Source organism: Pterocles gutturalis, unplaced genomic scaffold, assembly GCF_000699245.1.
Source record: "Pterocles gutturalis isolate BGI_N339 unplaced genomic scaffold, ASM69924v1 scaffold3009, whole genome shotgun sequence".
Classification (NCBI taxonomy): domain Eukaryota; kingdom Metazoa; phylum Chordata; class Aves; order Pterocliformes; family Pteroclidae; genus Pterocles; species Pterocles gutturalis.
The window spans coordinates 1-16,623 of NW_010135400.1; the positions used below are offsets into that span (position 1 = coordinate 1).

A 16,623-nucleotide genomic window follows, 5' to 3' on the forward strand; every position below is an offset into this window, starting at 1 on the left:
ACGTGTTTAACTGTAAAATCGTAACTCTGTTAACAACTTGTAAAATTATACGTGGAGGCTGGTTGCAGGCAGCCTGTTGGCTCTTCTCTAGCTGGTGCCTGCTGGATTTCAGAGAAGTGGGATGGGTGGTTTTGAGGTGGTGGTAGCAGCAAGAGTGCTGTGAGCGTAGATGCTCAGATTGTTAGTACTTATTCGCCAAAAATTACAAGGCTGGCATAGTGGTTTTTTTTCTACATCACATTTTTGAGCTCTTGCCTTTCTGTGAAAACTCTTGTGATATGCAATGTGTGTCCAGCACCTGGCTTTAGAGACTTTTCCCAGAGACGACAGGCCTGTTTTCAGTTTTTGTTCTGTCTTGCACCAGGAGTTTAAGAAGGATCTGCTGTCTGCTGTTCATTTTCTCTGAACATCATCAGTTCAAGATTAAACTTCCATAATCTTTTGCCTACAGCCCTATAAAGGACTGATCTAGTTTTTTATTCCTTTATTTCTAATTGGAGGTGATGCACAATTTCAGAATTTGCAAGACTAGTTCACTAACTTGGTTGCATGAAATATGATTTACAATGGCTCAGCTTTGTGGGCTGTTACACTGCCCACAAAGTCTCTGTCTTCCTATGTTGGATTGGAGTGAGGACAGGTGATGCACTTCAGTCAGTAGTTTTTATCAAGAGGAGAGCATTTGAATTAAGAATTTATCTTAATGAATCTTTAGGCACTATGGCCTCCTAGAAAGTGTAAGGAAAGAAGTCCTTAAATGGGCTAATTTTCTAGTATTTTACATCACAGTGGGATAGTACACAGCAAGGCAGTACTTGATGCTCCACATTAACTAGTGATTCAGTTGAAACAAAGACAGCTCTTAAGATTGTAATAATTTTAAAGAAGTATGCAACATAGTAGTGAAATACTGGCAAATGCGATAGGTGTTCTGCCATAGTGGCAGAAAGAGCGTTTAGATGCAGGTCGAGCAGATCTTACTGAAGGTACTGTAATGACCTCCTGTGTAATGTATAAGGGTAAGTTAATTTTAAACATTTTGGCACAGTAATTCTTAAATTGTCTATTAGTTTCCTAACCAAAATATTAAAAACCTTTTTTTTAGAGTAAGCAGGTATAGAATAAATAAAATAGTTAAGTTTGTTTTTTAAACTTAATGCATATATTACCGGTGGACTACTTAGATTTTGTTCAATGAACCACTACTGTTATTTCCATTTTTCATGTTCATTGGCTATCTGTAATAATAGTTAGCCAGTGGAACTTCGATTTCTTTTATCCATGCCTATTTTTAGCTGTGATGAAGAACCTTTCAGAAAACTCAAGAGAACCAGGCAATTAGAACGGTGGAATACAGATTTTGTTTATTACTGTTTTCACTTAAAGATGCTCATTTACATTCACACGTGCTTTTGTTCTTGTAGTGAAAATAAAAGCCTTCCCATTTGATTCCCTTTCTCCTGTGGAGTTATTTTCCAATTCTAGTGCAGGTTAAGGTTGGGAGAAGATGTTCTTAACCAAGGTGTTCTTCACTCATATTAATTGCCATTTTTAATGGGCTCACTGTATCATGCTCTAGAATCCATATCTTGACAAAAAAAAAAAAGTTTATGCTGTACAGCCCTTTCCTCATAAATAGGGATGTGTTTCAAGCCGTCTGTTTTTTGTGTTTGTTAGTGCTCTGGCAAAAAAAAGCCTACCAAAACCAACAGAAAACCCCCACCTTGATGCCATTTGAATTTTAAGTGAAAAGTCTTAGAAAGCCTGCCAGAGAGTCATCTGAATTAAAACATTTTATCTACTGTATGTCTAGTTTAATATACTAATTTCTGGATGAATTTTCAAATTTCATTTTACGGAGGTAACAGTGTGATTGAAAATTCATCAACAAAAAAATCTGTTAATATTCAAATATCACTTTTTAACAATAAAAGTTGTTCATTTTTTGAAGGATCATGTAAGTTTTTTTTTTCTGAGGATAAGAAAATGCAATTTGTGGTTAATGAAATACTTGTGTGTATTAGGTGTGCTACTTCCATGAATCTTTTGTCCTCTGCAAAGGTCTGAGTTAAGTTAGGCACAAGGTATAGAAAATGTATATGGATAAAGTCTTTGTTTATCGTTTGCTTGCACTCATTACCTTGTGTACATAATTTTATTACTTTTAATCTCCAACCATGTTTGCATTTATCATAATATACTGCATAGGTGATTATGGAAGATAGTTTTGAAGTGGCCTATTATAAAATACTAAGTTCTAAGTTTGATTTATCAACACTGTCCAAGCATCGCCATCAACAGTAGCTAATCTTATTCAAAATAGTCACTTCACTGCAGTGTTGCCATAAATTCCTGTAGGCGGTTTTTAAACTCAAGTTAGCTTCTGCCAAATAGTAATTGAAGGAGCTGTATTTCTCTGTGCCAGCTATCTGTCTCAATAAACGTAAAATCTGTGGTTCTTTTCAGAGAGCTACATTTGCTGTAGATATTAATGAGCTGTTGACATGTGAAATTTCAAGGATATTTGTTAAGTGATGTAGAAAAGTAATTTGCAATTTAAAATGGGGAGACTGGCACTTGGTTTAAACTTGAAGTTGCTGAAGAAAGGTAGATCAAGACTAAAAGTTGATTACTTGAACTGAATATACTTCCCAGACTAGGTGTTCATATGCATAGAACTTTCTCCTGATGGCTTGCTATGTTTTCTGCTTTTGGTCCTTGGCTTATGTGCTTCTTATAGTTATGTGTCTGTATAGTTATGGACTAGTTTGGTTACTGGGGATGGGGCAATTGGAGGTGAGGTATGCTAAGCTACATTTGGTATTTGATTTTCAGCATCTAGAATATAGCATTTGTATACTATAGATTTTACTGTCTGCATACTTACTTCCTCATTGACTTATTTATCTTTCCATGTAGAGTTTAATTAAAAGGCAAAAGCATGTCAAGATGCAGGATTTTCACTTCACTCCTTTGTGCCCAGTTTGTTCTGTCTACTTCTCCTGTCTTGCTTCTTGACACCTGTTACCTTTCGTATTTTTTGACCTTACTTTGCCTTCAAAGTATTTGAGTCCAAAATACTGTTTTGTCTGAGCTTCCAAAAGCATGCTGGCCACCCTTCCTGGAACCTCCCCCAAGATAGTTGCTTTTGTAGTTTGTTCCACTTCTTTGATAGACAGTCAGTCTACTTTTTTTCAGAACTTGTAAAATATGTAATGTAATACAATGTGTGTCTTTTATAGCCTTCTTTTTGATCTTTAGCTTCTCTGAAGTGAGGTAGCTGTGTAAGTACAGCAGCCAGAGAGGGAAAAGGTTGCTTCTCAAAGCAGGTCAATTTCATGCAAAAAAAAAAGAGGAATTATTTAACTTTCAGTAAGGAAACCTAGGCAAAAATTCTTATTATTTGACCTTTTATTTTTTGACCTTTTTTGAGAAAGTTGGTTTTATTTTAATTTTTTTTAGGTTTTGATCTCATAGCACAGGTATTTGAGAGTAAAACACGGTCTCAGCTGGTCCCTGGTAATTACCTTTAGTCATGTTCATATCCCGGGATGTAACGTAATGTAGTACAAGTGACGGCCACCGTCACCCTTTCATTGAGCTGAAGGATCTCGAGAGCTGTTTGGGTTAAACCTTTCCTCTTGGGAGGCAAGGAAGCTTAGTATGCTTTTCATGCTCCAAAACACAATTACTATTCCAGGATGGAAATTTTTAATACCTGTGACTGTGTACTTAATAGGTAGCACATGAAACTTTATGGGTTTGAAACTGAAGTCATTTTGTGTTCAGATCCTTAAAATCGATGTGGCAGTAACTTCGTTTGCAAAAGACAGCTACTCTGATGGTTCAAGACTTCATTCTGGAAGATCAAATGCAGGACAGACACGTACAGGCAGCTCTTGGGAGGAATCGTGAGGCATCAGCAACTTTTCTTCAGACATGACCAGCTTTGACTGTTATACTATGGCTGTTAGGACATGGCACTGCGAAGGGCAATCTTCTTAACAGGCGTAGTCCATGAAATACTTTTTCTGTTCTTACTTATGTTTTACTTGTGTATCTTGTGCTTTCAAAAGTGTTTCTCAAATTGCAGTCTCTTCAAAAGAGTGTGTTAGATATTCTCTTGGTTCAGATTCCCAGAATGTTAATTGGTTGGAAACAATTTGCAATTTCAGTGTTCTGGACTGGGATTTGCTAATTCTTTCAAAGTATTTGAAGAAAAAATGGTGTTGGTAACTGAGAAATAGTCATGAACTAGTAGGAGAAGAGAGAATTAAGCTTTTGCAGAGGTAAAAGTGTACTTGGGCTACCTTTCCAAAACTTTGCAAAAATGGCCTCAGCTGTTCTGCTGTTAGCTCTGAACTACAGATTCGAAATTTGAAAGATGTGAACTAAAAGCAGCAGTATTTTAATTCATATGAAAATCCAGGTAGTACAGGAGAAGTTTTGAGCAAATATCATCTAGGAAATAACGTATGGTAGAAAAAGAAAACATCTGTCACCTGGCTAACTTGGTAAAAAAATTAATTTCTAACTGTAGTGTTACAGCTTCAAAATGTTTAATGTTCTTACTTAGAGGATAATTGAATTATAACCCTAAAAAAGGGAGAGAATATCCATCTTTATAGTTTTCTAATATAGCAAGAGAAGAGGGGAGCTTAGTCCTTGAGATTTTGGGACAATATTTTAGCTTTAATTAGGCTTTGATCTTGACCATTACTTAAGGAATTCCTTGGTTCATCTTCAGGGCAATTATAACAAAAATATTTGGTTACAGAGGTCTCTTAATTGAAAAATCATTAGTCAGCTCTTTTCAGAATTCCTCTTCAAGATTTTTACTAAAAGCTCTGCTTGTTTTATCAGCAATCATGTCTGGTCTACCTTCATTCTCTAGTGTTTTCGAATGAGGAAATTAAGCATTCCTGATTCATCATGTAATGCAGGTAAACTAATTAAAATTCCAGGGGAGAAAAAAAAAAATATGTAAGTTGATGCTTCAAGAGAAGATTGATATTTGAGGGGGTATAGCATAACTTGGGAAAGGTGCTCAGACACCAGAGGAAAGGAAGGACAGCTGCGATTCATTTTCAATTTGAGAAAGGCCGTACTGTCTTCTCAAAACTGATTGAGCTTCAGAACAGCACTATAGAATGCTTTGTTGAAAAGATTGATTCACATCAATGCTGCTTAAAAAGAAAAGCAGTTTCAAAGGAAAACCCACCTGAGGAACAGAGGAATGTTTACATCAAAGATGTCTGACAGCTCACAAATACACGTTTGTAACTTTCTGTGGAAATAACATCTTCCTTTCTTTTCCAGAAAGTTTTAATTTTAAATATCCTAAATTGGTATGAATTTATATTGGTATAGATTCAAGAAGCCCAGCTCTAATTTTAGGCAGGTGTTCTCTGCGATTTCAGTGATCAATGGCCTTGCTTGCTCTGACAGCGAGATTGTATTCCATATTCAAGGAAATTTGCAACTAAAGCAGCAGATTCCCTTAAAAATAAAGCTTCCTGGCTGTGTTCTTTGGAAATCCTGGAAGTGGCAAATAATATATGGATATTGAAATTTTTATTCAGCAGCATCTTAAGAAGAAATTAACCTGCACCATCGACAGCTAAAACAAAGGTGGAGGTTATTATTGCGTGTAACTATCGGTTACTGCTTTGCAGATTGAAATCTGGCAGAATCAGGCATTTAATGTATTTAATCCTCATTGCTTTGTATTCTGTATGATACCAAATAGCAATAACTTTTTAAGCCTCACCTACGTCATTCACATAATGAAGTAAGTATGAACTCCTGTTTGTAGGTGGTTGAAATTGCTGGTTGGTAACAGATGTGCAGACAGAGCTCTTCTGCTTAGAGTAACAGATTTGCAGGGTAGACTGTGTGCATTCTCCTGAAGTACAGAGCCAGTCCTCCCAGTCCTCGTTCGGTTGTTGAAGCCACCTTTTATTCAGTGAATGCTGGATTTTGTTGTCTTTGCTAAGATGTCCTCTTTATGTTCTTCACTGTTGCCTTGCAGTGGCTGAAAGACTTTTTTAGGTCAGTTTGTAGTCAGGAGCAATTAGGCGCTGTTCAGCAGACATCTGTCCTTCATATGCTAAGTAAGCAACCTGGTAGGAGCATCACCCTCGGTGCTGTGAAGGGGCTGACACTCCTAATGAAGTCTCTTTCAGTGCCGATAAGCCTTGTCAAAACCAGCCCAACTTAAACAGTAGAATCAAACCTGAGTTAAATTTTTCCCTTTCATCACACTTATCTTTACAAGTTAAAAGTAGAGGAGGTTATGATAAGATTTTGATTTAGCAGTGTTTGCATAATTCTGTAACATGCCAAACTAGCTTCCTCCCTAAATGTTTTTGGTTTTCTTAGTGTATGCAATAACATTGTTTCTCCATTCAAGGGGTATTTTTGGTTTCTTTCATGCTTCTGAAGTGCCAGCGTGCCATGCCAGAAATCAGAGTTAAATCCTGAAATGGCACTTCTATTTTGCAAGAACTAGTGGTTTTTTTAAATTTAATTGCTCTATTATTTTTCCTATCAGAGTTCTTAAATATTTTAGGTGTGGTATGTGTGAGAGGAAAAGCTAATTAATCCAACTCATGTTTAGAGAAATATTGATAGAAGAAATTTTAAATGGAGGAGCAGAGACTTTCTCTGATTAACAGCAGAACTATTAATATTCTGTGATTTAAAAGAAGTAAACGAATATTTTCAAGGCAGAAGGTGGTAAATATAAACTGAAAAGTACTGAGGGAGCTGTGATCATTTTGTACAAACCAGTTCCTTTGGCTCCACCTGCAGTATATGCAGTTTAGTAAGAATTTTGTAAGAGCATCGTAACCATCTATAAAAAGCAAAATCTGTTCTGTAAGCAGTAGATAAACAGTAGTGAGCTTTCCTTCATCTGATGTAATGGACAAGAGGGATGAGGTTTCTACTGTCTGGACCCAGTTTGAGTTAACTTACCCCTTGCGTAGCCACCTCATGAAACACTGTTAGTTTAGCCATGGTGTGCAATGCAGTTACGTTAACTTCTGAATCGGCTTCAATCAGACGCAGTATAGCAATGCTCCTGTCACAAAGCTGTTAGGTCCTGCCAGAACCTGAAACTGTGGAGTGTGGCATGGCTGCAAAAAACCTGAGCTGGCTTTTCTGAGAACTCAGTTGAAACTGGCAGACTGGTTGGCTTGGCTTGGCTTAGCCCCGCACTGAGTAAAGATGCCTGTAGTGATGCACGTGTTTGAGTTAGAGGTGTAGAGTCAGTCTTGACCAAGAAGCAGTATTATCTAAATTTCCTTTACTCCTAGCACCCCATGTGCTTTTCTCAGCATTAGTCATTTTACTTTCCAAATAATTTGATTTTGGACCTTAGTCTGGTTGGTCAGAGATGCATACAAATGAGTGAAGATGGAAGTTTTGCATCTCATTAAGAGTTGTGAAATGTTATACCAATATTTATTCTCCATCTGTAAAATCTGCCCTGGGAAGTATTTTCGATGTCTCAAACTTAGTTGTTTTTTCTTTAAACCTGAAAAAGCTGTGTTCTATCTGTCCATCATGTTTCACTGTTGTTTCTTCTTTGCAGGAGAAATTACTATGGTGGAAACTGGGCCAGCTTTAGTTTCTCAGGATTATTGTCCTGGATTAAAGAAAATCAGGTAAAAATTTCCCAAATTACTTCTTTTAAAATTAATTCTTGGTTGTTTGCATAATTTATTAAAATATAATTATTATAATGCTCTTTCTCTTCGGTAATGTGGCAGATCAAAGAGGTTTCTACTTTCCAATGGTACTGATTAAGACTTATCCATCTGGCCTGGTGTTCTGAGACTGTGATATGCCTGGTTTGTTAGTAATATTATCTGAGACCAGACAGTCCAGTGCTCAGTCATACTTTTGGGGTTCTTTAATTTATCTTCAAGCAGCTCACTATTGTTTGGACTCCTGCCCAGAGAAGCTGTGGATGCCCCATCCCTGGAGGTGTTCAAGGCCAGGCTGGATGAGGCTTTGAGCAACCTGGGCTGGTGGGAGGTGTCCCTGCCCATGGCAGGGGGAGGGACTGGATGGGCTTCCAGGTCCCATCCCACCCAAACCATTCTCTGATTCTATGATTCCTTTCCCAGCACCTCCTGTAAATGATAATTTGGTCTTTTCCATTCCCTGTTTGACTATTTTCCACTCTCTGATGTTTCAGTCCCTTTTGGTTTTCTTGTGTGCTTTCAGCTGATTCTTTTTAACTGTGAGAAAGGTACTTGTTGGATCCTTCTGTTCAAATGTCCTGTGAACAGGACAAAAAGATTAATGCTGATAGCACCTTTTTCAGTGACCAAAGTTTATTTAATTCATGACAGTCCACTAGGAATCTTCTGAAGAGGATGTTTATTTAGGAGATTGAGCACTTGGACTACATTAGCAAATGGATGTTAGTATTATTTACTGAAACATTATGAGCCTGTTGGTCCGTAGAAGATGGAACTTGTTCAGTTCAGTCTCATGCCTATTTATTACATAGTGCTCCCTTCTGGCCTAGTCCGCGGAGTTGCTCAATGTCAGAAATTAATATTCTCAGGGTTCTGTTGTATGATTTAGAGATTTCTGTGTGGACAGATTAATACCCAAATCACTGTATTTTTTCATATAGTCTCCTTTCAAAGAGTTTTCTCACAAAATTTGGAACTAACCTGACTGTGGCAAACCTGTCTCTTAGTACATTGTATTCAAAGTTATATTCAACTCTCTACTAAAACTGCTAAACTCAAAAAATCTGAACAGAAAAAACATTAAGACAGTGAATGTGATTCTTTCTTTTTTTTTTTTTTTTTATGCAAGATGTTACAACACATTATTTGGGATTGTAGAAATGTATAGTTCCAGAGCAACTAGCACAGTAAAAAATGTAATTTTGTAATTTTGCTTTGGAAGCAAAAAGCAGATATCACTGATGAATGTGAAGACTGGAGAAAACTGATCCTTGAGAATGAAGAAGTTATTTCTCTTACCAAGAAGGATAAAACTATTGAACATGTAGAAGATTTCTGTTTTGCTGAGTAAGTAGAAATATAGAAATAAAAATCATATTGTGCTTTTGGCCTCAAGCATTTCGCCATGCTGCCATACTGCATGTTGTCTCAAAAAGTAACCATGAGCTCTAAAGTGTTCTTCATGCCTTTGTGCTTTTGTTGAAGTCACTTCCACTTCGTTGAAACTAACTCATCCTTCTTAAACAGTCTTATCTGGATGCAATATAATTTGTTGGCCAACTTTGTGAGTTGGTAGTTTACTTCTGAGTAGAAGACAGAAGTGTTGTGTTTGTAGGTGTTATTAGCAGTAGGTAGTTAACGCACTACCATTTATTAAATTTTTCCATTCTTAGACTAGCAGCTGCTATTCTCGTAGTAAAAAGTTAAACTCGTTAGTACGTGTATATATATATAGTAAAATGAAATAAGTACACAAGAGTAGGAAGACAATTGGACAGTAGTACTGTAATTGTAAAAGGCTTAATTATGCTAAAATGATAAAGTAATATTTGCCCTTCAATATTTTTATGTTCAGTGGATTTAATTTACTCATTAATCAGTGCTTACCAGGATGCTTTAGAGGGATTGCACAGTCAAAGGCTCTTAGTAGTATAACGAGTCTTTTTGGGCTGTCACCTTCTTTTTGTTTTTTGAAGTATGGTAACTCAGGTCTTATTTTACATACAATATGCAAAAAATACATGCTTAGTTTGAAATACACACGTTTACTTCTGTGAGTATTTGTTGCAGAAGCACGTGAAGAACAGTATACCATCTTAGAACTGAGTATGTGGTACATATCTTTTAGTTTGGTATTTGTAGAGGTATGTCTGCATTAGAAGAAGTTCAGAATACAAACTTCATTTTTTCTTTATATTTTTAAATGGAAGTATGATACTTTGTTGTATGTAAGCCATGCAGAAGGTAAGCTTTTCACAGTGTTGTATTATTGAAAATGAAGAACATCTAAAAGTAACCTTGTGAAGCAGTAATGTTGAGTAGCATGTAAGCATAGCAATAATGAATGGAAATTGTGTGGGCTTCACTTGAAAACTGAACTATTTCTTTGTATTTATTTATCATTTTTATCCTTTGGATTTGGCACTGAACTAAACACTGTTCTGAATTCCTGAAAGGTTCTTTGGGATAGCTATGTAAGTTTAACTTTGAGTCCCTTAGATAATATCATAGGTAGCTGAATGAAACATTGACAGATATTCATATAGAAACATGCATTTCTTTCTGTAAACATCATAGGTAGGGAAGAAAATTAAAAAAAAGTGTGATTATACTAATACAGTCTGAAGGCAGACTCAGAAAATTCCGAAGGTCCATACTGAGCAGAAATGTGTGCTTGACTGTGTTGCAGATAAAATGTTATGTTTGTTTTAAAGCAGTATCAGTTGAATATTGTAATTGTAATCTTGGTGCTACAATAAATGCTGTTTAGAACCAGTATTAAATCACATTAAAGCTTTCATAGTATCTTAACTTTGTGTATGATATTCCTAAGAAGATGTGATGTTGGCTGATGGCCAGCTCAAAAGTGAGTCCCCAAGCACGCAGATGTCACAATTTATAGAAGTGAGCATTATACTTGAGTCAGAACAAAATAGAAGATTGTACTTTTAAGCACTTAACTTAGCCTGGCAGTACAATGCTATCTGTCTTGATTAGCACCAAAATAACTACAAAACCCACAAAAAAGAATAGTAAGATTAATAAACCTGGCAAAGAAAAAGTTTTCCAAAATAACTTAAAACTTTCTGAGATAGTCAATTATTGTGTTTCTGACAATTTACACATTCTGGCTAGATTCTGTTGTTTTTGCTTAACTTTTATAACTCCTATGAAGTAACCATTAAACATTTATTTTGAAAGAATAAACAGCTGGGTAGCAGTATAATATACACAGTGCAAATCTGAAATGAATGGCCTTAGAACAAAGTGCATCCATCAAAGGAAAAGAATACTGTGTCTACAACAAGCTGTATTGAAAAAAGGCAAATGGCTGAAAAATAAATAGTGAACACCTGTGCTGAATAAATTAACCAACTGGTTGGCAATTTTTCATTTGACCTATCTGAAGGGGTTGCTGTTACAAGGCATTAATAAGGCACATTCATTTTAAGATATTCCTTTGTTAGTACCATTAATTGATGAATGGTGGAAGATAATATTCTAAATTTACACAACAATTTGTCTGCAGATGTATTATTTTTTTTCTGAATTAGGAGAAGAATTGTCTGTACAAAAGTTCACTTTGAGAGATTTTTATAGACAGTTCTTACATTATCCAGGGATATTTGTTCCTATAGGAAGGATGTCATGAATTTAGATTATATACAGTTTTTAGGTTTCATTATGAAAACTGTAGAGCTGCAAATCATGTAGATTTTCGTATTCATTATCAGGAATTGAACAGAGATTTAAAATATGTAAATATAACATTTCTGTTACACTGCTTTTCAGACAAAAAAAAGACGATGTATCGTGAATCCAAATTTTATTTTGATTTAAAAAGTAACAATCAAATGTGTTTAAAAAGAGATTGGACTGTACATTGAGCTTGGGAGAAGGTAGAAAGAAAACTTGCCTCTGATTTTTTGTGTTATAAAAAGCTTTAGGATGGGTTAAATAAGAGCTTCATTCTTAGTTATTGCAATAATGGCAACAGCTTTTGCAGTTTTCACAAATGCCACATTCCAAATTCCTAAAAAAACCCCCAAAATCCAAACAGAACCCCAAAATTTAATTGACTTTAGTATTTTTAGTAGAGATTACTTTTTTAAAAAATCGACAAAGTACTAAATTTTTCTTTATTGACTTTAATTAGTATTTTTAGTAGAGATTACTTTTTAAAAAAATCGACAAAGTACTAAATTTTTCTTTGATATTTTATAGTTATTTAGTGCTTGCGATATGAAGCAAAAAGACATAATTAATGTACAGAAACAGGCTTCTTTCATTAGTGCTTCCTTATATTATTTCCTGTATTCCCCAGGGCAATAAGTGCTTCCTGGTGGCTGTGCACAAGCTGAGAGACCTGTTCCAAACTCTTATTTTCATGAGCCCATGTGAGTTCCCTGGCTTCTTAAGGGAGGAACAACTTTTAAAGGATACGGGGGGCTTTTTCCCTCTTTTTCCCTACAAGGAGCATTTTTATATGTATCCTGAATAACTCCTTGCTGTTCAGTGAATTTTAACCATCCTGTTAGTCATTGAAATTTTGTCCTGTATGTTAGCAGGTCACCTTTAAAATCATCGTTCATTAGTTTTCAGCCAAGATTAAATTGTTTATTCAGTGCATTAATGGCTGGTGGTATGAAGATAAAAAGATAGTGTGAAATTATTGCTGAACTCCCTTCACTTACAATGACATTGATTAGATTCATCTCAGCTGGTAGCACAAACTAAAATTCTAAGTTCAAAAGTACTAGTTTCTAAGGTAGATGTCATTGAAGTTCAAGATAAAAAGAGTAGATGAGATTAAAAGTGGAAGTCTGCTTTATAAGAGGAATTTTAAAGAATTGTGTCATGAAAAGGAAGTGGACTATGCAGAGTAAATGTTGTGTGGTTATGTCCCTCCTCTTGACTGGCTGCCTTCCTCTACCGTGCACAGATTTGTAACCCTTGCATAAAAATAACATTGCTACAGGAGGGAACTGTGTTCTCTGTGTCTGTTACTTGAACAAGGAGTTAGAATGCAAGGTCAGGGTTGAAGAAGTAATCTGAAAGTTTTGTTTAAACTTCGGTCAAAATTGCCTTCTTCTCTTGTGGGCTTGCTATAATAATAGTCGCAAAGTAGTCATGTATAAAGCATTTCTGTTTTCTTGAGTGAGTTAGATTCTTAAAATATCTGAGCTTAAGGACATTAGTGCAATTTTGCATTTAAATTTCAAAGGGTTTTTTTAATCCATAGGAAAAACCTAGCCAAATTGGTTTACTGTTCCTTTATTAAAATGCTGCATTTCTTTTGTTTACGTAGCTTTGTGTTGTCTATCACCAGGAGAGTTTTGATTTTCCTTTTAAGTTCATTCCATCTTTTGAGTCCATGTAAAATAAGAACCCCAATTTTTGTTTGTGGTTTTTTGGTTTGTTTTTTTTCTCCGTAGCAAAAAATACTCCTCTTGACTTATAGCTTTGCAGCCAAACAACCGAAATTCTTTAGTGGGTAATACACCTGATTTGGCCAGGATAAAGAAGCTCTAAAGCTTTTCATAAAAATGCTTGAAGGTTCCATTCTGGCACTGACTCAAAACTTTAAACAAGTTTTTAAGACTCCTTAAAAGACTTTTTTTCCCCTTCTTCCCCTTATGTTTTTAATCAGTCAGGATTCAGCTGAAGATGTTGAAGAAGCTGGTGCACTGCCAAAGCTGCCTGTCTTTGGAGCCTCTGGTGCCGAGGGAGTTGCTCAGGAATCGGAAAAAGAGTGCCCACGGATGGAGAGTGCCTTACCGGAGGCGGAGAGCCGGGAACCAGAAAAGGCTCCAGGCACTGAGCCAGCAAGTGCAGTGGAAGGGAATGACGTGGAAATAACCTCTGAGAATGGCAGTTCACAGAGTACGGCTTTAGGCGAGTCCACCCCGGAATCGGGAAGAGCTGAAGCTGCACCCTCAGAAACTTCTGCCCAAGAACCAAAGAAAATTACATATTCCCAAATTGTTAGAGAAGGCAGAAGGTTTAATATTGATTTAGTTTCCAAGGTAGGAACTGCATGACTCTTTTCATATGAATACATTTCTTAAAATGCTGGAGTTTTAAAAGTCTTCAGTGTTGCAGAGGGCTGACCCAGTACCTTTGAGGGAAAAAATTCTTGATGAATTCCAGAAGTTCTGACAGAGGAGTAGTCATCAAAGCAAGACTAGTAATTTGCATTGGTTTCTCTCTGGCAGTGAGACACAGACTCTCTAGTAGTTTCCTAGTTAGTGTTCCAGAAAACCTTTATCTTGAAAATTCCTGTGTGATCTTGCAAATTCTGTTACTCAGGGCCACAAGACTTGAAGCATGTTTAAACTAATTTCCAATGGTTTTCAATTCAGATGTGTGTCTTCTGTTAATAGTTACATTTCTGTCCTTTCAATATTTCGTAATAGATTTGTAGCTTATAGGAGGAGTAAAGGTAGACAGATTATGAATTAATAGAATATGACTAAACCTTAACTGGGGGTTTAAGGAATTTACATTTAGAAAATGGAACATTATCGTTTCAGGTAATTTAAGAAACAAGTAGTGATGGTTTAAATAGACAGCATCATGTACTTTACTGATATTAGGAAATGAAGGTTGTAAAATACAGTTTTCAAGGAGATATAGCGTACAATACAAGGAAATTATCCAAGCTGACAATACGGAAAAATTGGCTAAGGCTTTGACTCCCAGATTAATAAAACTAAATGAGCAGCAGGCTGAGAGCTTCTCCCGTTCTCTCCTATGGACTTGCTTCTCCCTTTCTCTCCTGTGGACTGTTTTGTCTCCTCCATTTGTATGGTCGTTTCAGTTCATTTCATATTTTGCACATACTACGTCTTGATATTCTTTTATACAGGTTTTACTTCACTGTGTGTACAAGTAAATAGTTATAGCAAACACCTTACAAATGGATGCCATTGGTATCTCTGTTTTCTTTTGGTGTAAGAACCTTCTCTTTACTCACCGTTTTCTTTTTTTCTTCACTGCGCAGTTGCTTTACTCCCGAGGTCTGTTGATTGATCTTCTGATTAAGTCGAACGTTAGCAGATATGCAGAGTTTAAAAATGCGATGCGAATTCTTGCCTTTCGAGAAGGAAAAGTAGAACAGGTATTGTAAAATAATGTGTTGCATATGTTTAATCTCATCTTTTTCATGTCAAGAAACTTGAAATTGGTTTCTTGAGAGTTTTGTAACAATAAGCTAGTATTTTTTCTTAAGACTACGATTTTTATTTCATTTGTGCAATTGCAAGGCATTTGTATATATATAAATACTGAAAAAAAAACCCAGCTATAAAAAGCATGTGCAGTCCAGCAAATTATTGACATAAATCTTTGCCTCATGTCAAATATTTAGACCATGATTGACTTGGCAGTTAAAGATTCACAGGTTTTAGGTTTTTAGATTCCTAGCATAGACTTGTAAGTAGCAGAGAGACAAATCAAGAGATGCCATTGGTATGATAATGGCAGCAGAAGATTTTGGCACAGTTATTTAATACAAACTCTTTTGATTAACTCTGCAGTCAGCGATGCAAGTGAAATTGAAGGGAAATAAAAAGGGGAAGAGGCTGAAAAAGATTTTAAAATATTTTTATTGTGGAAAATTGGCTACTTTTATTATAGTTGTAAAAAAATAATGGAAAGAAGTATGTAAGAAAATAACTATAATAGAAAATAGTGATTGAAAATATTTGTTAAGTAATCAGACTATCATGTTGCTTGATGCTTTTCCTATCCAGAGTATGGAAAGAAACTGAAATGATTAAAAAATATTTTCCAGGTACCTTGTTCTAGAGCAGATGTCTTCAACAGCAGACAGCTTGCTATGGTGGAAAAGAGAATGCTAATGAAATTTTTGACATTTTGTTTGGACTATGAACAACACCCCGATGAATACAAAGGTAGTGTTTCTTTGAGCAGTGTACACTCTCTTCTTACGAGTTCATTCAGTTATGCACAATTTTGATAGCTCTCTGGTGTTTTCACACAATATGTTTTTATGAATTCATTTTCAAAGTATGCTTTGACCTTTTCATGACCTTTTCACTTCAATGTTAAATTCTTCTTCTTAAGCACTTGCTCTTCTAGTTCCCACATCATTTATTATTTACGTTTTTCTTTAACAGCAAAATTTTGTATTGCAGCAAGGTTGCACAATATTTTTTATCCTTTTTAGGTGTTTTCTTCCCCCTCCCAGGGATTTTTCAATATGGTGTGATGTACCTGATTTTTCTTTTCCCTTTTTTTGGTTAATATGTAAGTCTTCACAATATGTTAGAACAAAATCAGAAATGGAGAAAATGGAATTTTTTAACTTTTGAAAGTAAATGTAATTTAATGCCTTTTTAGTTGCAGAGGGCAAGTTCAAAGTGCCTTTATCAACTGTTGGCTTATTTAGACAAGAGAAAATCTGAATAGATTTGAGCCCTTATGTGTGAAGAATAATGAGCATCAGGTCAAAGAGGAAAATTGGCTAACAGAAGAAAGGTGATGAAAAACCGCGCTCTGCTTTGGATTTATGCACCTCAGGTCTACAGAGAATGAAGTGATGTTCTCAGTTGTTGGAGTCTAAAAGTAAACTAAGGCAAAAAAGGAGAACTCTGTCAAAAAGAAATAATGAGGAAAGAGGAATAGTTAAACTATTGATGTAAGTTTCAGACTGAAGCATATCAGTGCTTTTGTAGCTTGACAGTAGCTTGTCTAGGCAGTATTTTTGAAAGAATCTAGTGTTAGAAAGAAACAGTTGTTAAGATACTGGTAGTGGTTCAATTACTTGAACAAGACCCTTAGATTAGGTGCAAACATCAGAGAAAATTTTTTTAGACATATGCAGGAGAGAATTGTTCAGTATCAAGAATGATCTGATCAGATTAGGAGAAAGAGTCTGTAATGAACT

The 16,623-nt window shown here is 35.7% G+C and overlaps 1 protein-coding gene across 1 annotated transcript in view; it reads left to right on the forward strand.

The window, feature by feature from the left end:
• Positions 1–7,597: 7,597 nt before the first annotated feature.
• The window catches only part of LOC104467892 (rab proteins geranylgeranyltransferase component A 1-like), a gene marked incomplete at its 5' end in the record, with an annotated part of 40,167 nt that continues 31,141 nt past the window's right edge, over positions 7,598–16,623 (forward strand). The window contains 5 exons of the mRNA XM_010081861.1: positions 7,598–7,670; positions 8,935–9,059; positions 13,363–13,738; positions 14,716–14,832; positions 15,508–15,628. Of these exons, the coding sequence (XP_010080163.1) occupies positions 7,598–7,670; positions 8,935–9,059; positions 13,363–13,738; positions 14,716–14,832; positions 15,508–15,628 (812 nt within the window). The remainder of the gene's footprint in view (positions 7,671–8,934; positions 9,060–13,362; positions 13,739–14,715; positions 14,833–15,507; positions 15,629–16,623) is intronic.